General features: G+C 43.0%; 2 protein-coding genes across 5 annotated transcripts in view; one reads left to right on the top strand and one right to left on the bottom strand.

The window, feature by feature from the left end:
- The window catches only part of atad2b (ATPase family AAA domain containing 2B), a 135,688-nt gene extending 129,243 nt beyond the window's left edge, over window positions 1-6,445 (top strand). For both annotated transcript variants that reach the window (XM_014205715.2, XM_014205714.2), the window contains exon 28: window positions 3,197-6,445. In XM_014205715.2, coding sequence (XP_014061190.1) covers window positions 3,197-3,238 — 42 coding nt within the window. In that variant the 3' untranslated portion in view covers window positions 3,239-6,445. The remainder of the gene's footprint in view (window positions 1-3,196) is intronic.
- A 1,484-nt stretch (window positions 6,446-7,929) lies between these two features.
- Window positions 7,930-25,612, bottom strand: part of LOC106608047 (kelch-like protein 29) — a 138,774-nt gene continuing 121,091 nt past the window's right edge. For all 3 annotated transcript variants that reach the window (XM_014205718.2, XM_014205719.2, XM_045720980.1), the window contains 3 exons: window positions 16,040-16,233; window positions 10,690-10,834; window positions 7,930-8,904 (listed from right to left, as the gene is read on the bottom strand). In XM_014205718.2, the coding sequence (XP_014061193.2) occupies window positions 8,721-8,904; window positions 10,690-10,834; window positions 16,040-16,233 (523 nt within the window). In that variant the 3' untranslated portion in view covers window positions 7,930-8,720. The remainder of the gene's footprint in view (window positions 8,905-10,689; window positions 10,835-16,039; window positions 16,234-25,612) is intronic.

A 25,612-nucleotide genomic window follows, 5' to 3' on the forward strand; every position in this document is an offset into this window, starting at 1 on the left:
ATTCAGTGCAAGAAATGAGCTTTTTGTCCTATCACTTTAGTGCCTTGTTGCCAACAGGATGCATGTTTTAGAATATTTTCATTCTGTACAGGCTTCCTTTTCACTCTGTCAGTTAGGTTAGTATTGTAGAGTAACTACAGTGTTGTTGATCCATCCTCAGTGTTCTCCTATCACAGCCATTAAACTCTAACTGTTTTAAAATCACCACTGGCATCATGGTGAAATCCCTGAGCGGTTTCCTTCCTCTCCGGCAACTGAGTTAGGAAGGACACCTGTAGTTTTGTAGTAACTGGGTGTATTGATACACCATCCAAAGTGTCTTTAATAACTTCACCATGATCAAAGGGATATTCAATGTCTACTTTTTTGTTTTACCCATCTACCAATAGGTGCCCTTCTTTGCGAGGCATTTTAAAACCTCCCTGGTCTGGCTGAATCTGTGCTTCAAATTCACTAATGGACCTTACAGATAATTGTATGTGTGGGGTACAGAGATGAGGCAGTGTTAAACACTCCATACAACGTATAATGTGACTTGTTAAGCACATTTTTACTCCTCTATTTATTTAGGCTTGCCATAACAAAGGGGTTGAATACTTATTAAGACATTGGAGCTTTTCATTTTTAATTAAATTCCACTTTGACATGATGGGTTATTGTGTGTAGATCAGTGACACAATCTAAATGTAATCAATTTAAAATTCAGGCTGTAATAAAACAAAATGTGGAAAAAGGCAAGTGGTGTGAACTTCCTGAAGGCACTGTAGCTACAGACAAGTTTATTTCACCCTTCAAATACTCTGCTGCGGTAGATGTGTGCTTGGTTTCTGAAAGCTAATGGTGAGACTGAAGGCTACTAGGCCTAACAACTAACATTGTCTGACTCATAGTGAGTGTTACAGAGAGTAGCCAGCGTTGTGTTAACTAGAGGCATATCGAAATGTCTCTGGCTAGTGCTGTCAGAACCAGGACAGCAGGGTGCTGCTGTGGACAGGCTGGCCGCTAGAGAGAGGAGGGTTGTTTGTATGCCTGGTCAGTGATTCTCCTGTTCAGGGACCAGAGTGGTTTCTGTTAACACGGTTGCTCAACAGATCAGGCATGTCTACAGCTCAAACCCAGCCACCTAGAGCAGACTGACCCCCTCGCCCTTTAGAACACACTGTGTGTTGGTATAAGATGTCTGTTGTTGTCGTCCTTCATCTTGCATGTGCATGGGGAGACTAAATGAAATGTTAGGGCTGGGTGATATATCAAATTAATTTGAATTTGTTTTAGCGCAATGATCCAAATGCCTGTATCACAAGAATCAAGGTTTTAACATATTTTTCTTGTTTTTATAAGCGTTTGTCTTTTTGGTCTCATCTCCTTTGCTTCTTCTGTGCACCTTCCCACACACCAAGCCCCTCCCCCTGCCACTCACAACAACAAAGACGAAAGATCACTTCTTCCACTCTGACAATAAGCAGTTTCAACTCGCTATTTGCATTTGAGGTTTGGTCCAACAGAATGGTTCATATGGACACCAAAAACACATACATATTATTTTACTGTAATAGAGAAGTTAATCTTTCTACTGATACCCTTTTTATGTCTCAACTTCCAACATTTAGAACAGAGCAGACCCTACTAAAAATGGAAGTGTTAATGAACATTGACTCTGTAAATTGTCCGTTTCTGCCCTGCGTGACGTTGTCGTACCGTTAACAGCAGTTTAGTCAGACTGTTAAGGTAGGCCATTTGATCTGAACACAGTGTAAAGGCTGGCCTGCTATAGAAACTGTTGGAGACTGACAGAATGGTGTGTTCATAACAATTCAAATAGATTCAAGTTGGCTAAACTTGAAATATAAGATTAGCTGGTTACTCACTAGCATGTGGGCTTGTGCTTGAGAGATTGTTTGAGACCAGTGTTCATGTTTTACATTTGTGGAGATTTGAGTGCACATGGCGCATTGATATCAAGTTGATGCCATCTTCCATTGATGCCTACCTCAACCTAGGGCAGTAAGGTGTGTTTCAGAGCTGTTGGGCATGGTTAGTGAGAAGCTGTTGGAGCATTCAGTTCAGTCTGTACGCTACGGAAGGTCAACCTGTCTGTGTGTGTGTGTTGAGGTGTATGTCAAGGCGTTCCCATGGTTCCCATTCAAAACAGTTTGGCCATATATTCTGACAATATTTGGTCAGGTTTGAAGTTTGTTCGTCTTCGGCAAGGTTTTTTCCCCTGGCTGTTTGTGCACATGTTTTTTCCAGAGGCAAGCCGAAGTCGGTAGCTGAAGTCTACACCAGTTGGTTGGTGATCGGTCAGAAGTAGGGACTCTTCAATTAAGTGTTTGTCATTCAACGAGAGACAAATCATTTAAGCACATTTTTTCCACTTGAGAGATACTAAATTCTCTGCAAAAACGTCAAAGTTAATGACAGATTTCTTAAATTATCTTAGATGATTTCTGGCTACGGCGTCTCAAGATGGACAAACAGATCTATTGATGCTTTTTTCTCGTTTTTCAAGCGAAGGTCTTTTTAAGGGAGTGTGCGCACATACAGAGGGCTTCACAGTGACGGGGTGTGAGGACTGTAAGCCACAGAGCTGAGAGAAGCAGGCATCTTTCTAACACCTCAGGACCAGAAGGTGTTAAAAGCAGGGCAGCCGATAACATACACACACACACACACACAGGTGTTAAAAGCAGGGCAGCCGATAACACACACACACAGGTGTTAAAAGCAGGGCAGCCGATAACACACACACAGGTGTTAAAAGCAGGGCAGCCGATAACATACACACACACACAGGTGTTAAAAGCAGGGTAGCCGATAACACACACAGGTGTTAAAAGCAGGGCAGCCGATAACATACACACACAGGTGTTAAAAGCAGGTATGTTCATCTATGTCTTTGTAAAGCTTTCTGGGATTTTCTCAGATGCTGTGTAAAGTTAATGGGTGGACTTTTTCTAGCACCTTTCACCAGGTCTTGGAGCTTTACGCTGTATAGAGGTAACTCCCCTCATCCCCTGGGCATGTACTACTCACGTTCATGACATTGAGAATAACAATTAAATTGTTGGTGCCAACATGGCTCATGTGAATTCATTGAGCACCTATTAGTAAGCTTGTGGTTTCAGTGGTAACAGTGTAACAGATGTGATTCATACAGACCGTATATTCTGACCTGTTTGTTTTTCTGTTTTTTCAGGAGATGGAGAGGAAAGTCCAGAATTTCATTACATTCCTGTGAGACTCAGCGAGACAGTCAGGTTGACCCTGATTTAGACTCTGAACACACACACACACACACACGCGAGAGGGACAGAGACCAGCCTTTGGGCCAAGTCCTTATACACAGAGCAAATACATAGCCCTGGTCTTAACGTAAACGACAGAACAAGGAAAAATAAAGACCAAGGAGAAAAAGAGGAGACTTTCTATGGTGCTATAGTCTCAGGTACCCTGGTCGGACCCAGACCCAGTCTACAACCAAACGGACTCATGGACATGCGCACACAGACATACACAGGAATGGTGAAAGGGGTGTCGCTGGTGCTATTCAGGTGCTATCCTAATCCATGGGGCTCTGGGGAGTAACTGCGAAACTAACTGACCAACAAAACAGATTGGGTGATGTCATATCTCAATACGGCCTACTTTTGAACTGAGCACACACACAGACTACATGAAAACTACATATGTGCTTAGTTATATACACACACACACACAGTAATCCCAGGCACAGATTGTCACCAGCAGTGTGTGTGCAGTTAGCTAGGAGGTTGAGGCAGTCTCCTGTTTCATTACCATTGTTGAGCCCATCTCCTCTCAGTACTGTACTGAATCAGCATCATAGGCCAGTCATCTCATAGATACAACAGCTTACAGATCATACTGAGTCATTCAAACAGCCTGGTTTGATTAGCATCTGGCTCTAATCAATCCATATAATTGATACATGGCTCTAATAGCCACCCTTCTCGCCCAATGTCCATTAAATGTTTTGAACGTGACGATACAGTTAGTTCATGTTGCACTGGTGGCCCAGAATCAGAGCCATACATTACATATGGATACAGAAAGATATGGCTGTGGTTAGAATCGATTACAAAAACATTAAATCCCCCTTAATAATAAAACGTGTAACTGGAATGCATCAACAGAAACTAAGGAAGTGTTTGTTTTTTAGCTTTTCACAGTCGTATCAAACAGATTGACGTGCTGCTTGTGGTAGCTGAATCACATCTCTGTCCAGAATTGTCCGTTTTCTTCAACACAAGCTGTGCCCTGCTAGTTTTTATTTCCCATCCACACCAAACTAACTGGAAGCGATTTAATTGGACACTTCTTGTAGTTTGCACTGCCTAGCATGTGCCTTATTTAACCCCCAATGAACTTTAATATTTCTCAAAGAAGGGTTTTTATCAACTGCTCTGTTCGATGTAGGCATTTCCCCCTTACTAACCACAGATCTAGGATCAGTTCACCCAACTATAACCTTTTGGGGGGGGATAATATCTGACCCAGGACCAGCGGATTGAGGTCACTTGTACAGTACCAAACTCAGGATAGTCACAGTAGGAAACAGATCTGTTAACTATTTTCCTGCCCAAATGGAATAAGTAAAGAAGGATTTTGAGGACAGTAGGGTTTTTATTACTTTCATGTGGACGGAGGTAAAAAAATTGTGGTGCCAATTTTCCCCAAAATAAATACATTTCCCCAATTCGGTGCTGAGTTTTGGTGCGCATTTGTTAGAATTTTTTTTGACGTTTTTCAATTTTATACGATACGTTGGCAACAATGTTTGGATTGTTATTGCGTTGTGAAGCTTCTGATGATGAACAAGGCCATTCTGTTGAGGTTAGAACAGCATTATATTGTTTAATTCATTTTGTTTTTGGATTGTCTACGCCTGAAGGCAGTGGGAAGGTTGTAATCCGCTATGGTCTATCCATGTTCATCTTGTGGTAAAGATATATGCAATTGCTTTTTCTTCTTGGCTTTCCTTGGCCAAGTCCATGTTTTGACCAGTCAGCCGTTGGGTCAAACAGACAACCCTTTCTCTTTCACATTCAAATCATTCTTAACACCAGGGTTCGAACTCAACTCAGGTCCTGGAGAACTACTAGGTGTACAGGCTTTTGTTCCAAATAAACAACTAAACATGGTCTTCAGTCTGGATCACAATTGGGCTGTAACAAAATCCCTGCTTTATGCTGATCCAACCCCTAACTCCACCTCTGCCTTCTCTTGGATCGCTGGGTGAAGATTTAACAAAGTTAATCATTTAAGAATATGCAAACTAGCATTTTGAGGCCTAAGCATTGGACTACTGCAGAGAGAGAAACAAAGCTACCTCAGCCTAATTTATTTTAATGCTATGACAAACTTTTTTCTGGGTGCAAACAGTATTAGGCCATGTTCCAACCTATCGTCGCAACTCTCATACTGCTAAGGTACTGGATCATCAGCACAAGTTCTGTGGCTGCTGCGGTAACAGTTTGTTTGGTTGGTTTTCATCATTTCTGTTTGGTTGTCTTTATTGCATTTGAGCCGAGACGAAACATACAGCATTTAAGTTCAAGCAAATGTCAAACTGTATATTTCAGTTCTGCAGACAGTCGTCCTAAGATTGCTTTCCTTTCAGATCGTACTACACTATTTTACAGGCTATTGCGATTCTTCTGTCCATCTAACCACGATCTCCTCTTTTACATTGAGCTCGACGTGTTTGCAGACTCATCTTTCTCGTGGTGTTCCATTTTCTTTTTATTTATTAACATAATTATTCAACATGTTTGTCTTAATATCCATTAACTGTCTTTGTATATTTGAAAATTTAACAAATTGGGAAGAGTTGTTACTCAAAGTTATGAGCTTAGTGCCGAGGTAGCAGGTTTTGGAGCGTTTCTGGAATAAAGGAGGTTACAGGTGTCTCAGGTTTCTTCAGGCTAAACTTATTCCATTGTGGTGATGTTTAGTTTTTTCTTGTTTTGTGGTTATGGACTGTGGCATACTGGACGAGGCTAACGTTGATTTATCGGAATTTTTACTTAAAAAAAATACAATTGTGTGTTACGGACTCAATTTGGCAACCAAGTAAAATAGTTTGTCAGCATTTTTTGGGGGGCAACTTTTTTTTTTTTAAGAATTGGGGAATACAATGTGTTAATGTCATCCTCTCGTCAATACATTTTAGTCAGTCTGGTAGTTAAACGATTTAGTCCAGTATGAGCGCAATTCTCCAACTTAAGTTTATCTGAAATACTGAGTTTCTCTTTTTGGGTGGGATTCATTTAGTATGGTTTTTTTCTGTAGCATCACCATGTTTAATTTCTTTGAGGTTAGTGTATTGAACATTTTCCCCATTTAAGTGTGTTATTTTAAATGAAACCTTTACTGTATTTCTGAAATAAACTGCTGTGATAAACTTGAATAAAGGTGCAAATTATAATTTGTCAAGTGCTTTCATTTCTGCAGTGCACATACCTGTCAAACGACTGAAATCATTTTGGGTTTGAAACCGATTACTTTTATTTAAGGTTGTGAAGAAGTTATGCCTTAAAATTTGCACATTGATCTTAAGGTAACTAGTCTGGATTCAATCTGTATCGCTGAAGTTCATCTTCACAGCGTGATTGAAATTTAGAGACAATTTTCCCGCATTAGCGCTATGTTGGCTCAATCGGAATTTACATCACGCAATCTAACACTTCAGATTGAATGGGGCCCTGAAAGCAGCGATCGTAAGAAAAGACGGTTTGAATCCAGCCCTTAGTTTGTGAAAGGCAAGTATTTTATATCAGTGATTTCCAGGTTCAAACAACCATTCACTCAAAGCTTTATGTATAAGACGGCATCCAGACTGGCTTGTTTCACTCAACTCCGTTCTTGTATAGAGGCGCATTAGGTTTTGATGATTGGCTAGCAAGAGTCACCATCAACCGATAATTGTAAAGAAATGTTTTACTGAAGGTGTTGCTTGCACATCGCTGGACCACAACTCCACTCCGGTAGAAAACGAGCATTCCACACAACCATTGTGGTATATGTATTTTATTTTGGGTACAGACATACAATTTTTTTTTGTCCAACCTAGCACTTTTTTCTAAAAACATTTATACAGAATCAGGTTTTAAAATATACATATTTCCTCCCGGTATTTACAGAATGTCCCCCCACCCAACACCGGGGCTCGTGGGTCGCAATGATATACATTGCCTTCAGAAAGTATTTACACCCCTTGACTTATTCCACATTGTTACTTAGTGGGAAGAAAAACAACCATTCAAAAATCATGTTAACCGCGCCCATGCACATTTTTTACTCCTGAACTTGACATTTCATCTTTTAAACACTTCTACACGCAATACCACATGTCAATCAGGTGGTAACAACGTGGAAAAGGTCAAGGGGTATGAATAGTTTGAAGGCACTGCGCTATCAGTAGCCCGACTGAAATGTAAAGGTAATTTCTGATTGATCCGACATATGCAGCGTTTAGCGTGAATGCAGTCTCTACGAACCTTGCCTTTCAATTTCTATCACACTGTAGCGCCGGTGAAACAGTTTGATCCTTGAGCCACAGGTGGTTATTGTGCTTTGACTGTGTGGAGGAGAAATGCCCGTTGTAGTGTCTTTGATGTCAAGATGCAGGGCCACCCTACCTTCAGTGCTGCCAGTTAAGTCTTCTTTCTGGCCCAGTAAGAGACCAAGTATCCAATGTGTCTTATAAACCGGGGGGGGGGGACATCCAGAGAAAAACAAGGCTGATCTTTCTCATCACAGTTGGAAGTTGATTCCTGACATGTTTCTAAAACCCTGTGGACTCCACACACACACACCTGCCCTAACGCCACTACGGAATGTCCTCAAACAAATCATCCCATTTGGACACACATTTCATCTCCGTAACAGAAAACACTAAGTGACAACAAAGACTGGGATGGCTTTTAATATACTTGAGTCAGGAACACAAAGGGCCTTTCAAGTTCAATTGAAGGGACAGAACTAAAATAACTGTATCAAACCAAAGAGCTTTGGTCTGGAGTGGCCTTGTGCCTATATAATGAGGGGATATTTTGGCAATGAGACCCTTTACCTACTTCCCCAGAGTCAGATGAACTTGTTGATACTATGTTTCTGTGTCGTGAAGGAAGTTAGAAGTAGTTTGCTAACTAGCATTAGCACCTCCAACTTCCATCAAACTGGACACAGAAACATGGTATCCACAAGTTCATCTGACTCTGGGGAAGTAGGTAAAGGGCCTAAATGCCAAAATCTTGACAAATTCCTTTAAGCTACACTTTATAATACATACAGTAGCTTAGGCACCAGTTCCTAACATGGCAGAGTGATTCAAGATAAGATGTCTACATTCTGCATGGGGGGGGGTTAAGACAACAATGCTGGCATCAAGTCCTGGGGGTGTTGTAGTTGGATGGTGCTGACTGGTTGACCCCCAAAAGCTGCACAGTGTCCTGTCCCAACCAGACCGGTCAGGGGCGAGTTTCCCAAAAGCTTCATAGCTAACGTGGCACTTCGTTTCTCTCAACAACCCAGGTCCACAGCAGAGAGAAGAAACAATAATTGTCAAATCTGTGTTTCACTAAATGAAGAACTTTGCTGTTCTAAGAGTGCCGTGGTCTGGGTAGTCAAGAGACAAACTGCCACATTGGCCATCTTTCTGGAAACTCATTCATCCCTTCTGAGCCAAATGGAAACTGGTCTCAGCCACTCTGGATGTACTTCTTGATGACAACACAGCCATGTCTAAAGAGAGGGCAGGGCAGCGACTGGAGGAGCGTCCAGTTGTTAGTGTGGGGGTCAAAGGTCTCCATGTTACCCAGGGCAGGACCCTCGCTGCTCACGATGCCCCCCGTCGCATAGATCTTACCATCCAGGATCACCGCACTGCAGAGAGAAACAAACAAAGCATAGATCAAAGTTGTTCATTTTAATTGTCATTCATGATCAAAACATGTCCAGGAATAAATCCATAGAGATGCATCATCTAGTTTCTATGACAACATATAGATTAAAGATGGAATCCGTAGCGGTGAAACTGCCACGTCAGTTTGCGACATAAAGACATTACCTCAAACAACGAACATTGTTTAATTCCCTCGAGCATCATTCACACGTGATAGTACAGCAGTATATAGCCACCATGAAGATCTTTTAGCAGGATGCTCCTCTGCCCCGTTTCAAAAACAAATGTGCCTGGGGCTGACCAGCGGCACCGTTTCAACTTATGCGCATCTCAGCTTTAAGCGAAAACATTTTATTTCTTGTTATGGTGTTCCTTGTCCATGTTAGGTAATTAACAGTAAATTACATTTCCCTAGACAGTGTTCAGACAGCAAGGTTTGGCCTAACATGGCTAACTATCCTCTTCAAGGTGGAAATATTCATTAAACATCAGAGATGGAGAAAGGCAGACAATGAGTCTGAAATTGTTGCTATGAGGGAAAATTACTGACATTCTCTCAACATGACATCGCTTTCCAAGAGAGATAATAATGAACTCTGCAGAGGGAGAAAAAGGAATGAAAAAATATATTTTCAAATGTGCTCATTTGATGTGAGGAACAGAGACAGAGGACTGTGTGTAGGGAGGAAGGATTAAAACTTTGCCTGTAAGCTGATTACAATTTTGTAATCTCACTGGGGGCTGGCTCGATCTCTGTTTACATAAGGTACACACACACACAATCACTGATGGGACCCATGAGATTATTACATAAAGAGTCAATCCAGTCAGAAGGAAAAAGGAAAGCTGATCCAGATGGGACACAGTGCTGGCTAAAGCCTAACTGGGCTGTTAAAGATAAACAAGGAGAATTCAGCCAGGGAAAAGGAAAAATGAAGTGTCCGCATTAGTTTATAATGACTGCTGGTGCATGGGGCTGGCTGAGTGAGAGTGTAGTGTACGTGCATCGGTCTGTGTGTGATCACTAAACTAGCATCAGTCTTATTCAGTAAACTGAAAGCAGCTGCCGTTGTGTGGGAGAATAGTTGATCAATAATTCTGACAGGGTGATGTTGTACATTTACTAGGTAGACTTAGATATGTCTGGAAGTGCTCCCTAAATGCATTTAGGAGTCTCTGTCTCAGGTGGGTCCTATACACTAGGCCAGAGTTGGGGAGTTGAGACAGGGACTAGGACTAGAATCTCAGTTCAGTCAGAAAAATCCAGACTCCTGGTAGACTGACAACCAACTCAAGTGTTCCTGCAGGATTCCTGTGGATCCGGTGAGATCTACACGATCAGAGACATTTGTAATTCAACATCTATAGTGGTGGTTCATACTGACCCCCAACGTGGTTCATACTGGTTCATGTTTATCTCTTACCTGCAGAGCTGTCGTGAGTGGTTCATATGGGTTCTTACCTGCAGAACTGTCGTGAGTGGTTCATGTGGGTTCTTACCTGCAGAGCTGTCGTGAGTGGTTTATGTGGGTTCTTACCTGCAGAACTGTCGTGAGTGGTTCATATGGGTTCTTACCTGCAGAACTGTCGTGAGTGGTTCATATGGGTTCTTACCTGCAGAGCTGTCGTGAGTGGTTCATGTGGGTTCTTACCTGCAGAACTGTCGTGAGTGGTTCATGTGGGTTCTTACCTGCAGAGCTGTCGTGAGTGGTTCATATGGGTTCTTACCTGCAGAGCTGTTGTGAGTGGTTCATGTGGGTTCTTACCTGCAGAACTGTCGTGAGTGGTTCATATTAGGTCCGGCTTTGATGTTTCCCTTGTCTGGGTCATAGATGGTGGTGGCCCGGGCATAGGCTCCTCCCAGAATAAAGATGTGTCCATTCAGGGTGACCGCCGGGGCGTACTTATTATCTACAACAAACATGCAAGATGAACCGATAGAAGATTTAGAACGGGCCGAAGGAGAGATGTTAAAAGCCAGGGATGGATAGACGTTGAAAACAGCTGCAAAATCACATGGACATTCCTCATATCACTTCCCTGAGTACCAGGCTCAAGACAAAAAAAAGATGGTTTTGGGAAATGTACATTTTACATTGAACGAATTACAGAATTCATGAATCGACCCCGCCCTTTCCTAATTACCTATATAAGACCCGCCCCGCTCACACACGCTCGGTCAAGACCAATCAATGTACAACACATCGACAGACCAATCATCTTTCAAATGATTACAGCTGGCCAATTTATGACATCATGAATAATGCAGATATCCCCGTGTAGCATTTTGTTTTTCACTTCCATCCACCACACACACACACACACACACACACGCACACACACGCCACATCCCCTTCAGTGACTATAAAGACAGATGGGTTTAATTAAAATCCCATCTCGCCAGGCGTAAGTGACGACAGTCGTTCAGCTCTCTCTATGTGACACTCAGAACCCGGGGCCCTGTCACTATCAGTAACACAACCAGGAAACAACCAGATTTCAGCTGGCGGGTGGGCGTGGCTGGCGCATGTGTGTGTCAGAGACAGAGGGATTGTATCAAGTGTCTCCAGAGACAAAATACAAAGCTCTTCCCTGGGGACTGTTCCACTGTTCTGCTTTAACAATAGATACACTGTTTCCCTTCGCTGCCTCAGATGAGCTTCTCTCGTGTGAATACGAAGGTCTTGGAGCACTATTTAAAGTGCCTTATATTCCCAGTGTACTCCTATACACTGCCTTATATTCCCAGTGTACTCCTATACACTGCCTTATATTCCCAGTGTACTCCTATACACTGCCTTATATTCCCAGTGTACTCCTATACACTGCCTTATAGTCCCAGTGTACTCCTATACACTGCCTTATATTCCCAGTGTACTCCTATACACTGCCTTATAGTCCCAGTGTACTCCTATACACTGCCTTATAGTCCCAGTGTACTCCTATACACTGCCTTATATTCCCAGTGTACTCCTATACACGGCCTTATATTCCCAGTGTACTCCTATACACTGCCTTATATTCCCAGTGTACTCCTATACACTGCCTTATATTCCCAGTGTACTCCTATACACTGCCTTATATTCCCAGTGTACTCCTATACACTGCCTTATATTCCCAGTGTACTCCTATACACTGCCTTATATTTCCAGTGTACTCCTATACACTGCCTTATATTCCCAGTGTACTCCTATACACTGCCTTATATTCCCAGTGTACTCCTATACACTGCCTTATAGTCCCAGTGTACTCCTATACACTGCCTTATATTCCCAGTGTACTCCTATACACTGCCTTATATTCCCAGTGTACTCCTATACACTGCCTTATATTCCCAGTGTACTCCTATACACTGCCTTATAGTCCCAGTGTACTCCTATACACTGCCTTATATTCCCAGTGTACTCCTATACACTGCCTTATATTCCCAGTGTACTCCTATACACTGCCTTATAGTCCCAGTGTACTCCTACACACTGCCTTATATTCCCAGTGTACTCCTATACACTGCCTTATATTCCCAGTGTACTCCTATACACTGCCTTATAGTCCCAGTGTACTCCTATACACTGCCTTATATTTCCAGTGTACTCCTATACACTGCCTTATATTCCCAGTGTACTCCTATACACTGCCTTATATTCCCAGTGTACTCCTATACACTGCCTTATAGTCCCAGTGTACTCCTATACACTGCCTTATATTCCCAGTGTACTCCTATACACTGCCTTATAGTCCCAGTGTACTCCTATACACTGCCTTATATTCCCAGTGTACTCCTACACACTGCCTTATGTACTCCTACACACTGCCTTATGTACTCCTACACACTGCCTTATGTACTCCTACGCACTGCCTTATGTACTCCTACACACTGCCTTATGTACTCCTACACACTGCCTTATATTCCCAGTGTACTGCTACATACTGCTTTATAATCTCAGTATACTCCTATATAATTCAGAAGCCTCAAAAAGGCAGCCATCAGTAGTGAGTCGTATAAAGCAGAAAGAGCTTCCCTTTTCACTTCTTACACTTCCTTGTTTCTCATGTGACCACAGTGGAGTCAACGGTTGTGTTTTTCACATGTAGGAAGTGACCATCTTTGTAACATGAAACCAGTGGTTCATCTCTGGTCCCACTGTAAACATGGTTGTTTCCTGTCTTATTGTCTCAGCCCAACAGCAGCTGGAGAGGGAGCAATAAGAGAAGTAGATTTTAACCACTGTACCTACGGGCCAACTTCAGTATTGCAGTTTAACTGAAATCTGATCCAAAAAAACCTCTTTTCCTAGACGGCAAGGCAAATTGGAAAATTCCTGATAAGACACTTTGGTCATCACTTTCGTGCACTAAACAACCATTGAATTATTCTAATTGTCGCTGCCCAAATCCGATTTATTTTCCATCACTCACATTCATGCTCTGACGTCATGAGCACAGCTGGCCACGGGGAAGTGCCGGTTGGTTTGTTTAGCTGGCCACGGGGAAGTGCCGGTTGGTTTGTTTAGCTGGCCACGGGGAAGTGCCGGTTGGATTGTTTAGCTGGCCACGGGGAAGTGCCGGTTGGATTGTTTAGCTGGCCACGGGGAAGTGCCGGTTGGATTGTTTAGCTGGCCACGGGGAAGTGCGGTTGGATTGTTTAGCTGGCCACGGGGAAGTGCCGGTTGGATTGTTTAGCTGGCCACGGGGAAGTGCCGGTTGGTTTGTTTAGCTGGCCACGGGGAAGTGCCGGTTGGATTGTTTAGCTGGCCACGGGGAAGTGCCGGTTGGATTGTTTAGCTGGCCACGGGGAAGTGCCGGTTGGATTGTTTAGCTGGCCACGGGGAAGTGCCGGTTGGATTGTTTAGCTGGCCACGGGGAAGTGCCGGTTGGATTGTTTAGCTGGCCACGGGGAAGTGCCGGTTGGTTTGTTTAGCTGGCCACGGGGAAGTGCCGGTTGGTTTGTTTAGCTGGCCACGGGGAAGTGCCGGTTGGTTTGTTTAGCTGGCCACGTGCTTGGCACGCTCTGGCAGCGTTCCCGGCGCATGTCCGCACAATACCGCTGTCACTCATCCGCAAAAGTGCACGACCTTAGTCAGCTGATGTAGAGAGATCAACAACCAGGAAACAGCTAATGCACACGTCAGCAGATTACATTGAAATCGATCTTCGGCCATCTTGTAACACGGTCTCCAATTAATTATATACCTCAGCGGTTTTAAACTAAGGCTTTGTTATCAGGTAGATTATAACACACAATCGGTAATCATGATTGTTCAGAGGGCCTCCAAATCACGCTTTATGCCTCCCGCCCCTCTCCCTCCTCCTCGCTCGCCCCCTCCCCCTTCTCCTTCGCCCCCTCCTCTCGCTCTCTCTCCTCCTCCTCTCGCGCGCTCGCTCTCTCTCCTCCTCCTCCTCTCGCGCGCTCGCCCTCTCTCCTCCTCCTCCTCTCGCGCGCTCGCTCTCTCTCCTCCTCCTCCTCTCGCGCGCTCGCCCTCTCTCCTCCTCCTCCTCTCGCTCTCGCGCCCTCTCTCCTCCTCTCGCTCTCGCGCCCTCTCTCCTCCTCCTCTCCTCTCGCGCTCTCTCTCTCCTCCTCTCCTCTCGCGCCTCTCTCTCCTCCTCCTCCTCTCGCGCTCTCTCTCCTCCTCTCCTCTCGCGCCCTCTCTCTCTCCTCTCTCTCTCCTCTCTCTCCTCCTCTCTCTCGCTCTCTCTCCTCCTCTCTCTCGCGCTCTCTTTCCTCCTCTCCTCTCGCGCCTCTCTCCTCCTCTCTCTCGCGCTCTCTTTCCTCCTCTCTCTCGCTCCTCTTTCCTCCTCTCTCTCGCTCCTCTCTCCTCCTCTCTCTCGCGCCTCTCTCTCCTCCTCTCTCTCGCGCCTCTTTCCTCCTCTCTCTCGCCCTCTCTCCTTCTCTCTCTCTCTCTCTCTCTCTCTCTCTCTCTCTCTCTCTCTCTCTCTCTCTCTCTCTCTCTCTCTCTCTCTCTCTCTCTCTCTCTCTCTCTCTCTCTCTCTCTCTCTCTCTCTCTCTCTCTCTCTCTCTCTCTCTCTCTCTCTCTCTCTCTCTCTCTCTCTCTCTCTCTCTCTCTCTCTCTCTCTCTCTCTCTCTCTCTCTCTCTCTCTCTCTCTCTCTCTCTCTCTCTCTCCCTCTCTCCCTCTCTCCCTCTCTCCCTTCCTCTCTCTCTCTCTCTCTCTCTCCCTTCTCTCTCTCTCTCTCTCTCTCTCTCTCCCTTCCCCTCTCTCTCCCTTCCTCTCTCTCCCTTCCTCTCTCTCCCTTCCTCTCTCTCCCTTCCCCTCTCTCTCTCCCTCCCCCTTCGGCCAGTAGTGCTTCACTCTCTTTTTCTCTTTTTATCTATCCCTTCTCTTTCTCTCTCTCTATCCCTTCTCTTTCTTTATATATCCCTTCTCTTTCTCTCTCTTTATATATCCCTTCTCTTTCTCCGTCTCTTTCTTAGCAGGACACATGGACACTGGATTAGTGACTGAGATAACTGTTCACAGCTTGGGTTGGAGTGTGTGGGACCGTGTGACAGAGCGTGTGTGTATAAACATGTTAGTGCTTGAGTGAGCGCATGTGTCTACAGTAAATCTATGTTGGAGTCCACGTTCAGGTGGTGTGTGTTTATGTTCCTGCATACGTGTGTGTATGTAAGTGTGTGTATTACTGCATGTGAGTGAGAGCAGGAAAGAGTTAGTTGATAAGTGTTGAGAACACTCATTCAGGGGAGAAGGTTCCAAACAAAGGACTCCCATCACTGGGTTACACCCAGTGTCTACAGACTGCTGTACTCTACTGCTTTCCAGTCCTTCCTCTTTGTAATAGCTGCACCCTCTCCACAGTCTGTTAGACCATATTCCTTTCTTCCTCCCCCCCGCTCCTTTCTCCCCCTCTTGCTCTCTGCTGCGGATACATTTCTACTGCATGCCTAGGCCCGGGGGATTTTGTGGGGTTAGATAAGGTGGTGTGTGTGCACATGTGAATATTCATTTGAATGTGAATGGAGGGAGGGGAGTCGGTGAGGTTGAGTGAACTGTGCTCTCATTCCGCTCTACATCTCTGCCATACTCTCACTGTTCAGTTAGTTCATCATAGTTAGAGCCGAGTAAACTAGCGTATAGAGCAGTTAGAGTATTGACTCTTACCTATCATGGGTGACTCTATAAAGCTCCAGGAGTTGGTCTGAGGGACGTATGACTGTAGTACTCCTGCAGATCGTCCCGCCTCGTTCACCCCTCCAAACACATACACCTTCCCCCCACACACTGTGGCTGCTGCAGAGTGCACCGGCTTGGGGAGCGGCGACACCATCGCCCACTGGTTGGTTATGGTGTCGTACCTACGGAGAGGAGAGACACAAAGGACTGGTTAGTGATGGTTCATACCAACACAGAGAGAGGAGAGACACAAAAGACTGGTTAGTGATGGTTCATACCAACACAGAGAGAGGAGAGACACAAAAGACTGGTTAGTGATGGTTCATACCAACACAGAGAGGAGAGACACAAAAGACTGGTTAGTGATGGTTCATACCAGCACAGAGAAGTTAATTAACATGTGCTACCATTGTTATTTCATCTGCAAAGCCTTTTTCAATATATTTGGAATGTGCATTTAGAAACTTCAATATTGCAATGTGCTAGCTTATGGCCCATGTCTCCTATTTTCTAAATGGTGCACACAGCACTACTGCAAACAAGAGAATATAATTCAGATATACACTACATGGCCAAAAGACACCTGCCTGTCGAATATCTCATTTCAAAATCATGGGCATTCATATGGAGTTGGTCTCCCCTTTGCTGCTATAACAGCCTCCACTCTTCTGGGGACGCTTTCCACTAGATGTTGGAACATTGCTGCGGGGTCTTGCTTCCATTCAGCCACAAGAGCATTAGATGCTGAGCGATTAGGCCTGGCTCGCAGTCAGCGTTCCAATTCATCCCAAAGGTGCTTGATGGGGTTGAGGTCAGGGGTCTGTGCAGGCCAGTCAAGTTCTTCCACACAGATCTCGACAAACCATTTCTGTATGGACCTTGCTTTATGCACGGGGGCATTGTCATGCTGAAACAGGAAAGGGCCTTCCCTAAACTGTTGCCACAAAGTTGGAGGCACAGAATGATCCATTGCATGCTGTAGCGTTAAGATTTCCCTTCACTGGAACAAAGGGGCCTATCCCGAACCATGAAAAACAGCCCCAGACCATTATTCCTCCTCCACCAAGTTTTACAGTTGGCACTATGCATTCGGGCAGATAGCATTTTCCTGGCATCTGCCAAACCAAGATTAGTCTGTTGGACTGCTAGATGGTGAAGAGTGATTCATCACCCCAGAGAATGTGTTTCCACTGCTCCAGAGTCCAATGGCAGCGAGCTTTACACCGCTCCAGCCGACGCTTGGCATTACACATGGTGATCTTAGGCTTGTGTACGGCTACTCGGCCATGGAAACCCATTTCATGAAGCTCATGACGAACAGTTCTTATATTGACGTTGCTTCCAGAGGCATTTTGGAACTCAGTAGTGAGTGTTACAACGAAGTACAGAATTCTTTACGCGCTCCAGAACTCGGCGGCCCCATTCTGTGAGCTTGTGTGGCCTACTACTTTGCGGCTGAGCCGTTGTTGGAACTGAGCTCTTCAGTATGGGCTATTCTACTTCCAATGGAGATTGCATGGCAGTGTGCTCCATTTATCTGACACCTGTCAGCAACGGGTGTGGTTGAAATAGCCAAATCCACTAATTTTAAGGGGTGTCCACATACTACACTGCATGACCAAAAGTATCACAGGGCACAATACTGAGTCCAGGGAGCCAGGCATGAAACACGGAACGGTAGAAGTTAAAGACACCAAGTAATACATTTTCGGACATGACTGCAAACTGACTGCAAAACAAAGGCAACCGGCCATGACGAAACATCTAGCCGACAATGGCAGCTATAGACATTAAAACCATACTAACTATATCGGTAAACATATCAGAATCGGATGATATTAGCTAAAAATGCCAACATCGGTATCGGCCCGATGTCTAGTTTAACCTGTTTAGGATAGGGGCAGTATTTGCACGGCCGGATAAAAAACGTACCCGATTTAACCTGTTAGGGCTAGGGGGCAGTATTGACACGGCCGGATAAAAAACGTACTCGATTTAATCTGGTTACTACTCCTGCCCAGTAACTAGAATATGCATATCATTATTGGCTTTGGATAGAAAACACCCTAAAGTTTCTAAAACTGTTTGAATGGTGTCTGTGAGTATAACAGAACTCAAATGGCAGGCCAAAACCTGAGAAGATTCCATGCAGGAAGTGGCCTGTCTGACAAGTTGTGTTTCATCTTGACTCTTTTTATTGAAGACTGAGGATCTTTGCAATAACGTGACACTTCCTACGGCTCCCATAGGCTCTCAGAGCCCGGGAAAAAGCTGAACGATATCGAGGCAGCCTCTGGCTGAAACACATTATCTCTTTTGGCAAGTGGCCGATCAGAGTACTATGGGCTTAGGCGCGTGACCGAGTCGACCGAATGCTTTATTTTCTTTCGTCTGTTTACCTAAACGCAGATTCCCGGTCGGAATATTATCGCTTTTTATGAGAAAAATGGCATAAAGATTGATTTTAAACAGCGGTTGACATGCTTCGAAGTACGGTAATGGAATATTTAGATTTTTTTTGTCACGAATTGCGCCATGCTCGTCACCCTTATTTACCCTTTTGGATAGTGTCTTGAACGCACTAACAAAACGCCGCTGTTTGGATATAACTATGGATTATTTTGAACCAACATTTGTTATTGAAGTAGAAGTCCTGGGAGTGCATTCTGACGAAGACAGCAAAGGTAATAACATTTTTCTTATAGTAAATCTGACTTTGGTGAGTGCTAAACTTGCTGGGTGTCTAAATAGCTAGCCCTGTGATGCCGGGCTATCTACTGAGAATATTGCAAAATGTGCTTTCACTAAAAAGCTATTTTAAAATCGGACATATCGAGTGCATAGAAGAGTTCTGTATCTATAATTCTTAAAATAATTGTTATGCTTTTTGTGAACGTTTATCGTGAGTAATTTAGTAAATTCACCGGCAGTGTTCGGTGGGAATGCTAGTCACATGCTAATGTAAAAAGCTGGTTTTTGATATAAATATGAACTTGATTGAACATAACATGCATGTATTGTATAACATAATGTCCTAGGGTTGTCATCTGATGAAGATCATCAAAGGTTAGTGCTACATTTAGCTGTGGTTTTGGTTTTTGTGACATTATATGCTAGCTTGAAAAATGGGTGTCTGATTATTTCTGGCTGGGTACTCTGCTGACATAATGTAATGTTTTGCTTTCGTTGTAAAGCCTTTTTGAAATCGGACAGTGTGGTTAGATTAACGAGAGTCTTGTCTTTAAAATGGTGTAAAATAGTCATATGTTTGAGAAATTTAAGTAATAGCATTTCTAAGGTATTTGAAAATCGCGCCACGGGATTCCACTGGCTGTTGAGTAGGTGGGACGGTTGTAGCCCATAGAGGTTAACACCAATGACAAAAACCGATGCCAAAGCTGATGTGCATACCTATATAACGTAGGTACATGACGTAATGCCGCCACGTAAAATTCTGCGCTACACGTGCAACACAGCATTCCTAACCTAACACACAATGTCTGCTGTGTGGATCGAGCAGTCAACAAGTCCAGCAGTCATTTGAAAGAGTAAGAACATTTCAGCGAGAACGCAAAGGTGAAATCCATTAACACCAAGATAATGGAATTCACTGCCTTTGACAATCAACCGCTCTCTGTCGTGGGTGATGTTGGCTTTCGCAGACTGGTCAAGCAGACGGTACACACTACCAAGTGCGCTATTTTTCAGATGTTGCCCTACCGGAGTTACACAGTAATAGCTTCACGACATACATACTCTGGAACACCGTTTGGGTCTTTGCGTGGCAAAAAAGATACAGTAGCACTGTCAAAGCTGTACAAAAGTCTGCAAACAATGTGTTTACAATACCGAGTTGGTAATAAAGCATCATTTGTTCGACCGCAACTTCTGGGGTAGCTAGCTTTAGCTTGGTACCTAGCTAGCACCAATACAACTAGCCAGAAAACAGATGACCAGTAGAAACTGCAGTTATTTTCATTATTCTTAGCAATGATTTAGGAATCCTTGTGAGTAAGTATTAGCTAGGTTGCCACTTGTTAATCGCCTATTGAAACAACTTTCAGGTCATGAAAATAAATAGCTAGGCAGCTACTTAACCCTGTTGACCAAAGCTAACGTTATAAGCAGCCAGCTAGCTTCATCTGGCTAGTGAGGCTCGACCAGAACGGGTTATGTGTTGTGAAGCTAGCCACAATAAGGATTAGGCACAATAGCGGAATTTGCGGTTTGTCTTCAAAATAAACGTGTCATTGACAGTGATGCAAATGAATACAAATAGTAGAATTATGCTATACTTTTATTTTAAAGGATAACCAAAGTCCACTATTGTGGCTAATCCTTATTGTGGCTAGCTTCACATAGATGGGTCCGACCACCATTAATAAAATAAGAACCGTCTTATAAATTGGGGTTATTTTAGATGACACCTAGCTATATAGTTAGCTAGCTAACTATAGCTACTGAAACAGATTATGTTGTGTTATTTGACACGTCAAATACAGTAATTTGACGTGTATCTTTTCTGAAATGCAAAGACCCAAATGGCGTTCCATAGAAATCCTGGTTGAGAATGAAATGACTGAACAACGAAACAGCACAGCAAGTGAAAGAAATAGGTTTTGATTACCGTAATTTCCGGACTATTAAGCGCACCTGAATATAAGCCGCACCCACTGAATTAAAAAAATATATATATTATTTTGAACATAATAAGCCGCACATGTCTATAAGCCGCAGGTGCCTACCGGTACATTGAAACAAATTAACTTTACACAGGCTTTAACGAAACAAGGCTTGTAACAAAAATAAATAGGCTTTAACGAAACACGGCTTGTAAGCTTTAGTTGTCTTTTTGCACTGAGTCAATTCCTCACGCTGCTGTTTCCAACGTCTTATCATCAACTCATTAAGACCAAGCTCCCGTGCAGCAGCTCTATTTCCTATTCCAAGAGCCAGATCAATCGCCTTCAACTTGAAAGCTGCATCATATGCATTTCTCTGTGTCTTTGCCATGATGAGGGTGACAAAATGACTACCGTAATCAGAATGATGGGAAGTTTGAGAGCGCTCGAGTTAATCTAAACAGTAAACAAAAAAGTTGTTTGACCTTAACCCGTTCGGCAATTTCATTGGTCTAATGAAAGCTTCATGCCCCCAAAAAACTGAGCACGTAACATGTATTTTTTTAGAGAAAAAAAAATTTTAAGCGGGAAAAATCCATATATTAGCCGCGTCATTGTTTAAGCCGCGGGGTTCAAAGCGTGGGAAAAAAGTTGCGGCTTATAGTCCGGAATTTACGGTATGTTTTACTGGTAATAGGGACATACGTAAATTCCCCCAAAATTACTTTTTGTCAGTGTGGTGTGTAGCCTTTATTTAACCCGCCAAGTCAGTTAAGAACAAATTCTTATTTACAACGATGGCCCGGACGACGCTGGGCCAATTGTGCGCCGCCCTATGATGTGATACAGCCTGGATTCGATGTGATACAGCCTGGATTCGAACCAGGGACTGTAGTGACGTCTCTTGCACTGAGATGCAGTGCCTTAGACCGCTGTGTCCATGTGTATGTGTTAACTATTTAACTGTACTAGAATGCTTAAAAGGCCGCAAAAAAATTCTCTTTTTTTGTCAAGGAAAATATTAGATATCGGTAAAAAATGTCTTATCGGGCATCACTAATTGTAACACGTGAGCTATGACCTCAGTGTCTACTGTTCTGTTGTGTAGTGAGTCAACACTGTTTGGACATCACACTGAGCTCCTGGTAACGACATCAAGACCAAACCCACCAAGTTGACAAGGGTTGACACCATGACCGTTGGCCCTGTCCATCAGTAAAATATGCATCTGTTTATGTGTGCGGGCGTGTTTGAGCATGTACGTGTGCGCGCCCGCCCGCTTGAGTACGTGCCCGCTTGAGCGCCTGCTTGTTTGTCTATAAAGTCAATTACAAACCAATTGGTTGGAGGAGTGAAAACACATCAATCACGTTTCAGATAGCATTAGCTGTGAAAACGCATCAATCACGTTTCAGATAGCATTAGCTGTGAAAACGCATCAATCACGTTTCAGATAGCATTAGCTGTGAAAACACATCAATCACGTTTCAGATAGCATTAGCTGTGAAAACACATCAATCACGTGTTTCGTGACGGTCAATACTGTGGCTGTTGGTGAAGAGAAGAGCCAAGGTCACCTGAGGAGCTATTTACAACACAGAGACAGAATCAGGCCATAGACAAACATATACTGCAGAAATAATTACTTTTAATTGAGGAATGTGTCAGACTATTTTGTTTATTATTTACTCCTATTTTCTCTGAAGATGACACATGAAACGAATCCACTAATATCATAAACACAAACACTGTTGGAGAGTTGATTTGGGGAGGCTAGCTGTCAGTCAAAATGATGTTTGGAATGACAGGATAAATAACGTGCGAGTGAGTGAGTGGATAAGAGGGACATGGAGGCCTAGTCAGCCTGCTGCAGAGAGCAGGCATATTAGATATGGGTCACCATCAAACACACTAATATGCAGGAGTGAAAGTAGATTTAATTTTTTACTGGTAAGAGACTCCCAAGTGTGCACAGATTTCTATAGCCTAGGGGGTAGTCATAGAATTACATTTCGAATCCCTATTCATTTCATATATGATGTCTGTGAGCCTAATAGCCTAGTCTTTGTCATAACACTTAATATGCAATACCTTTTGGGGAAGCTAATTTTCACCATAAACACGCACCTTTATAATAAAGCATTACACGCATCCACACATTTGCAGACTTATCTAAGAAAGCCTACTATTCTTAAATGTGATAATTAGATATATATTATTTGCCTAAATTATGACTATCAATCCCTGTTCGCAAAAAGACTATGGGCTGCATTGAACAATGGCATAGAGTAGGCCTATCAGATATATTTCTTGTTGGCCTTTTATAAACACATTTCATGAAATTCTACTACACTTCATGTGAATGGAGACATTAACAATCTTACAATGACAGGGTAGCCTACTATGTTGACGCTGACAAACAGATCAATAAAAACAACGTGGTCTGATCCATATAATGAGCCTAGGAAAAGGAGACCTGGAGGAGGAAATTATTATCCAAAATAAACAAAAACAAGTGGCACTGACCCATTGATAAAGACAGTGAACTTTTTTCAATTTTTTCAGACAAGCGAGCACTTAGATATGCTTATTTTCACCTTTTCATACATTCATAGAATGTGTGTGAATGACATAGTAAGGCATTTGTGAAAATTCTATAGCAATATAGAGTTGGAAAGCGGCTGTTTATTTGGACAATTAATAGACACTGCAGGAAATAAATCAGAATAAAACATGCCTTGTTCGGGACCGGACTCTATACAGACCGGTGTGCCATAGCCAATCAGAGCTACAGTAGGCATTTATGCAAATAAGCCATTTGCCACATGGGCCTGCCATCATTCACTTTGAACTGGACTGTGTTTACAAGCAGTAGCACCAGAGTGACTTCAAATCATTAGATCATTTGCCAAAGAAAAACACACGAATGGATTACTGCAAATACGTAAACACCACGGGAGTCCTCTTTACAGTCCTATTGATCAAACAACCATGGTAAGGTAGCCAGAGCGAGATGAGCTAAAATCTAACGAGGGAACATTAAATAAACCCTCAAACTTTTTCAGCCATCAAAAATTGCACTGATAAATGGGGAATAGTAGCCTGCAGCTTGCCTGCCAAAGCATGTCCTAACCAACCCACGTGTTGACAAATGAATGGGAGCCCATTTGATCAATGACAAATAGATTTGATTGACAACTAAGGATGCATTCGTAAATAGCCTCCAGTGTATCAGAGTGCACTCTGCATTCATACATTCAGAGCGTTGTCAAATTGTCTGTTTGTAAATTCAGGGTGTTTCGCTCTCTAGCCTGTTGGGGCTCGGGGGCAGTATTGAGACATTTTGAAAAAAATATGTGCCCATTTTTAACTGCCTCCTACACCAACTCAGAAGCTAGGATATGCATATTATTAACACATTCGGATAGAAAACACTCTGAATTTTCTAAAACAGTTTGAATGGTGTCTGTAAGTATAACAAAACTCATATTGCAGGCAAAAACCTGTGAAAAATAGATCCAAAAAAATGTGAATTTTGTGACTGTACTATTTAGTGTCATTGTTTTATAGATACCATAGTGAGAAAGGATTCATTTCGCAACACCTACGGCTTCCACTAGATGTCAACGATCTTTATAAAGTTGTTTGAAGCGTCTATGATAAACAGAGAGCAAATTTGAATCCAAGGAAGTTGTCATGTCATCACTTCATTTTTTTGCGCCTGCGCATAAATCTGAGAAACGTGAGTTTGTCATCATTTTTTATCTAGACATAGGATAGGTTGTGTGAAAATATGACTGATGTTTAACGTTAAAAATGGACCAAAAGATTAATGCTAAACAACATTTGACATGTTTGAACGAACATAAATAGATTATTTACTAGGTTTTTTTAGCTTTTCGGCGTGATTTTACCAGCCCCCCAACCACGTTTTGTGGGAGCATAATGAACGCTAAGTACTTGGTGTTATTTGGACATAAATTATGAACTTTGTCAAAAGAAACCACATTTGTTCCGGACCTGGGATGCCTTCCGGACCTGGGATGCCTGTCTTCTGATGGAGATAATCAAAGGTAAGGGGATATTTACAATGTTATTATCGATTTTAGATGATGCTAACTGTATAGCATAGCCTGTTGTTCTTAGCATAGCACCCCGTTTATTGCAAAATGTGATTTCCCAGTAAAGTTATTTTGAGATCTGGCCATTCGGTAGCAATTACGAGATGATAATATATTATTCTTTGAATGACAATATTATAATTTACCAATGTTTTCGAATAGTAATTTTGTTATGTTCACCGGAAGAATTTCAGAGAAGAAAAAAATCTGAATTTCACGCTACTGTAAAATGCTGTTTTTGGATATAAATATGAACTTGATGGAACAAAAAATGCATGTATTGTATAACATAATGTCCTAGGAGTGTCATCTGATGGAGATTGACAAAAGTTAGTGCATAATTCAAGCTGGTTTCTGCTTTTGGTGACGCCTGACCTTGAATTGAAAATGGATGTTTGTACTTTTGTGGCTATGTACTGTCCTAACATAATCTAACTTTATGCTTTTGCCGTAAAGCCTCTTTGAAAATCGAACAATGTGGTTAGATTAAGGAGATGTTTATCATTTAAATTGTGTAAAATAGTTGATTGTTTGAGAAATTGAAATTATTAGATTTTTGATGTTTTGAATTTCCAGCCTTGTTAGCAATCCCGGCTCGGGGTTCATTGCTAACCTGTAGCCCCAACAGGCTAGCGTTCAGAGCGCACACTGCACTATTGGCACGGGACGCTCTGGCCAAAGTGTAGGGTTGATCCGAGCATTCCTCACAAAGCCAGTCAAGCATCCAAGCTAACTGGCTTAAAGCTAGCTTGCTAGCTACTTCCAGACAACACCTCACTGACCATTTTTCTAACCCTAGCAGAGCTGGTTAGGCTGTT

This window comes from Salmo salar, chromosome ssa06 (genome assembly GCF_905237065.1).
Source record: "Salmo salar chromosome ssa06, Ssal_v3.1, whole genome shotgun sequence".
In the NCBI taxonomy this organism is placed as follows: domain Eukaryota; kingdom Metazoa; phylum Chordata; class Actinopteri; order Salmoniformes; family Salmonidae; genus Salmo; species Salmo salar.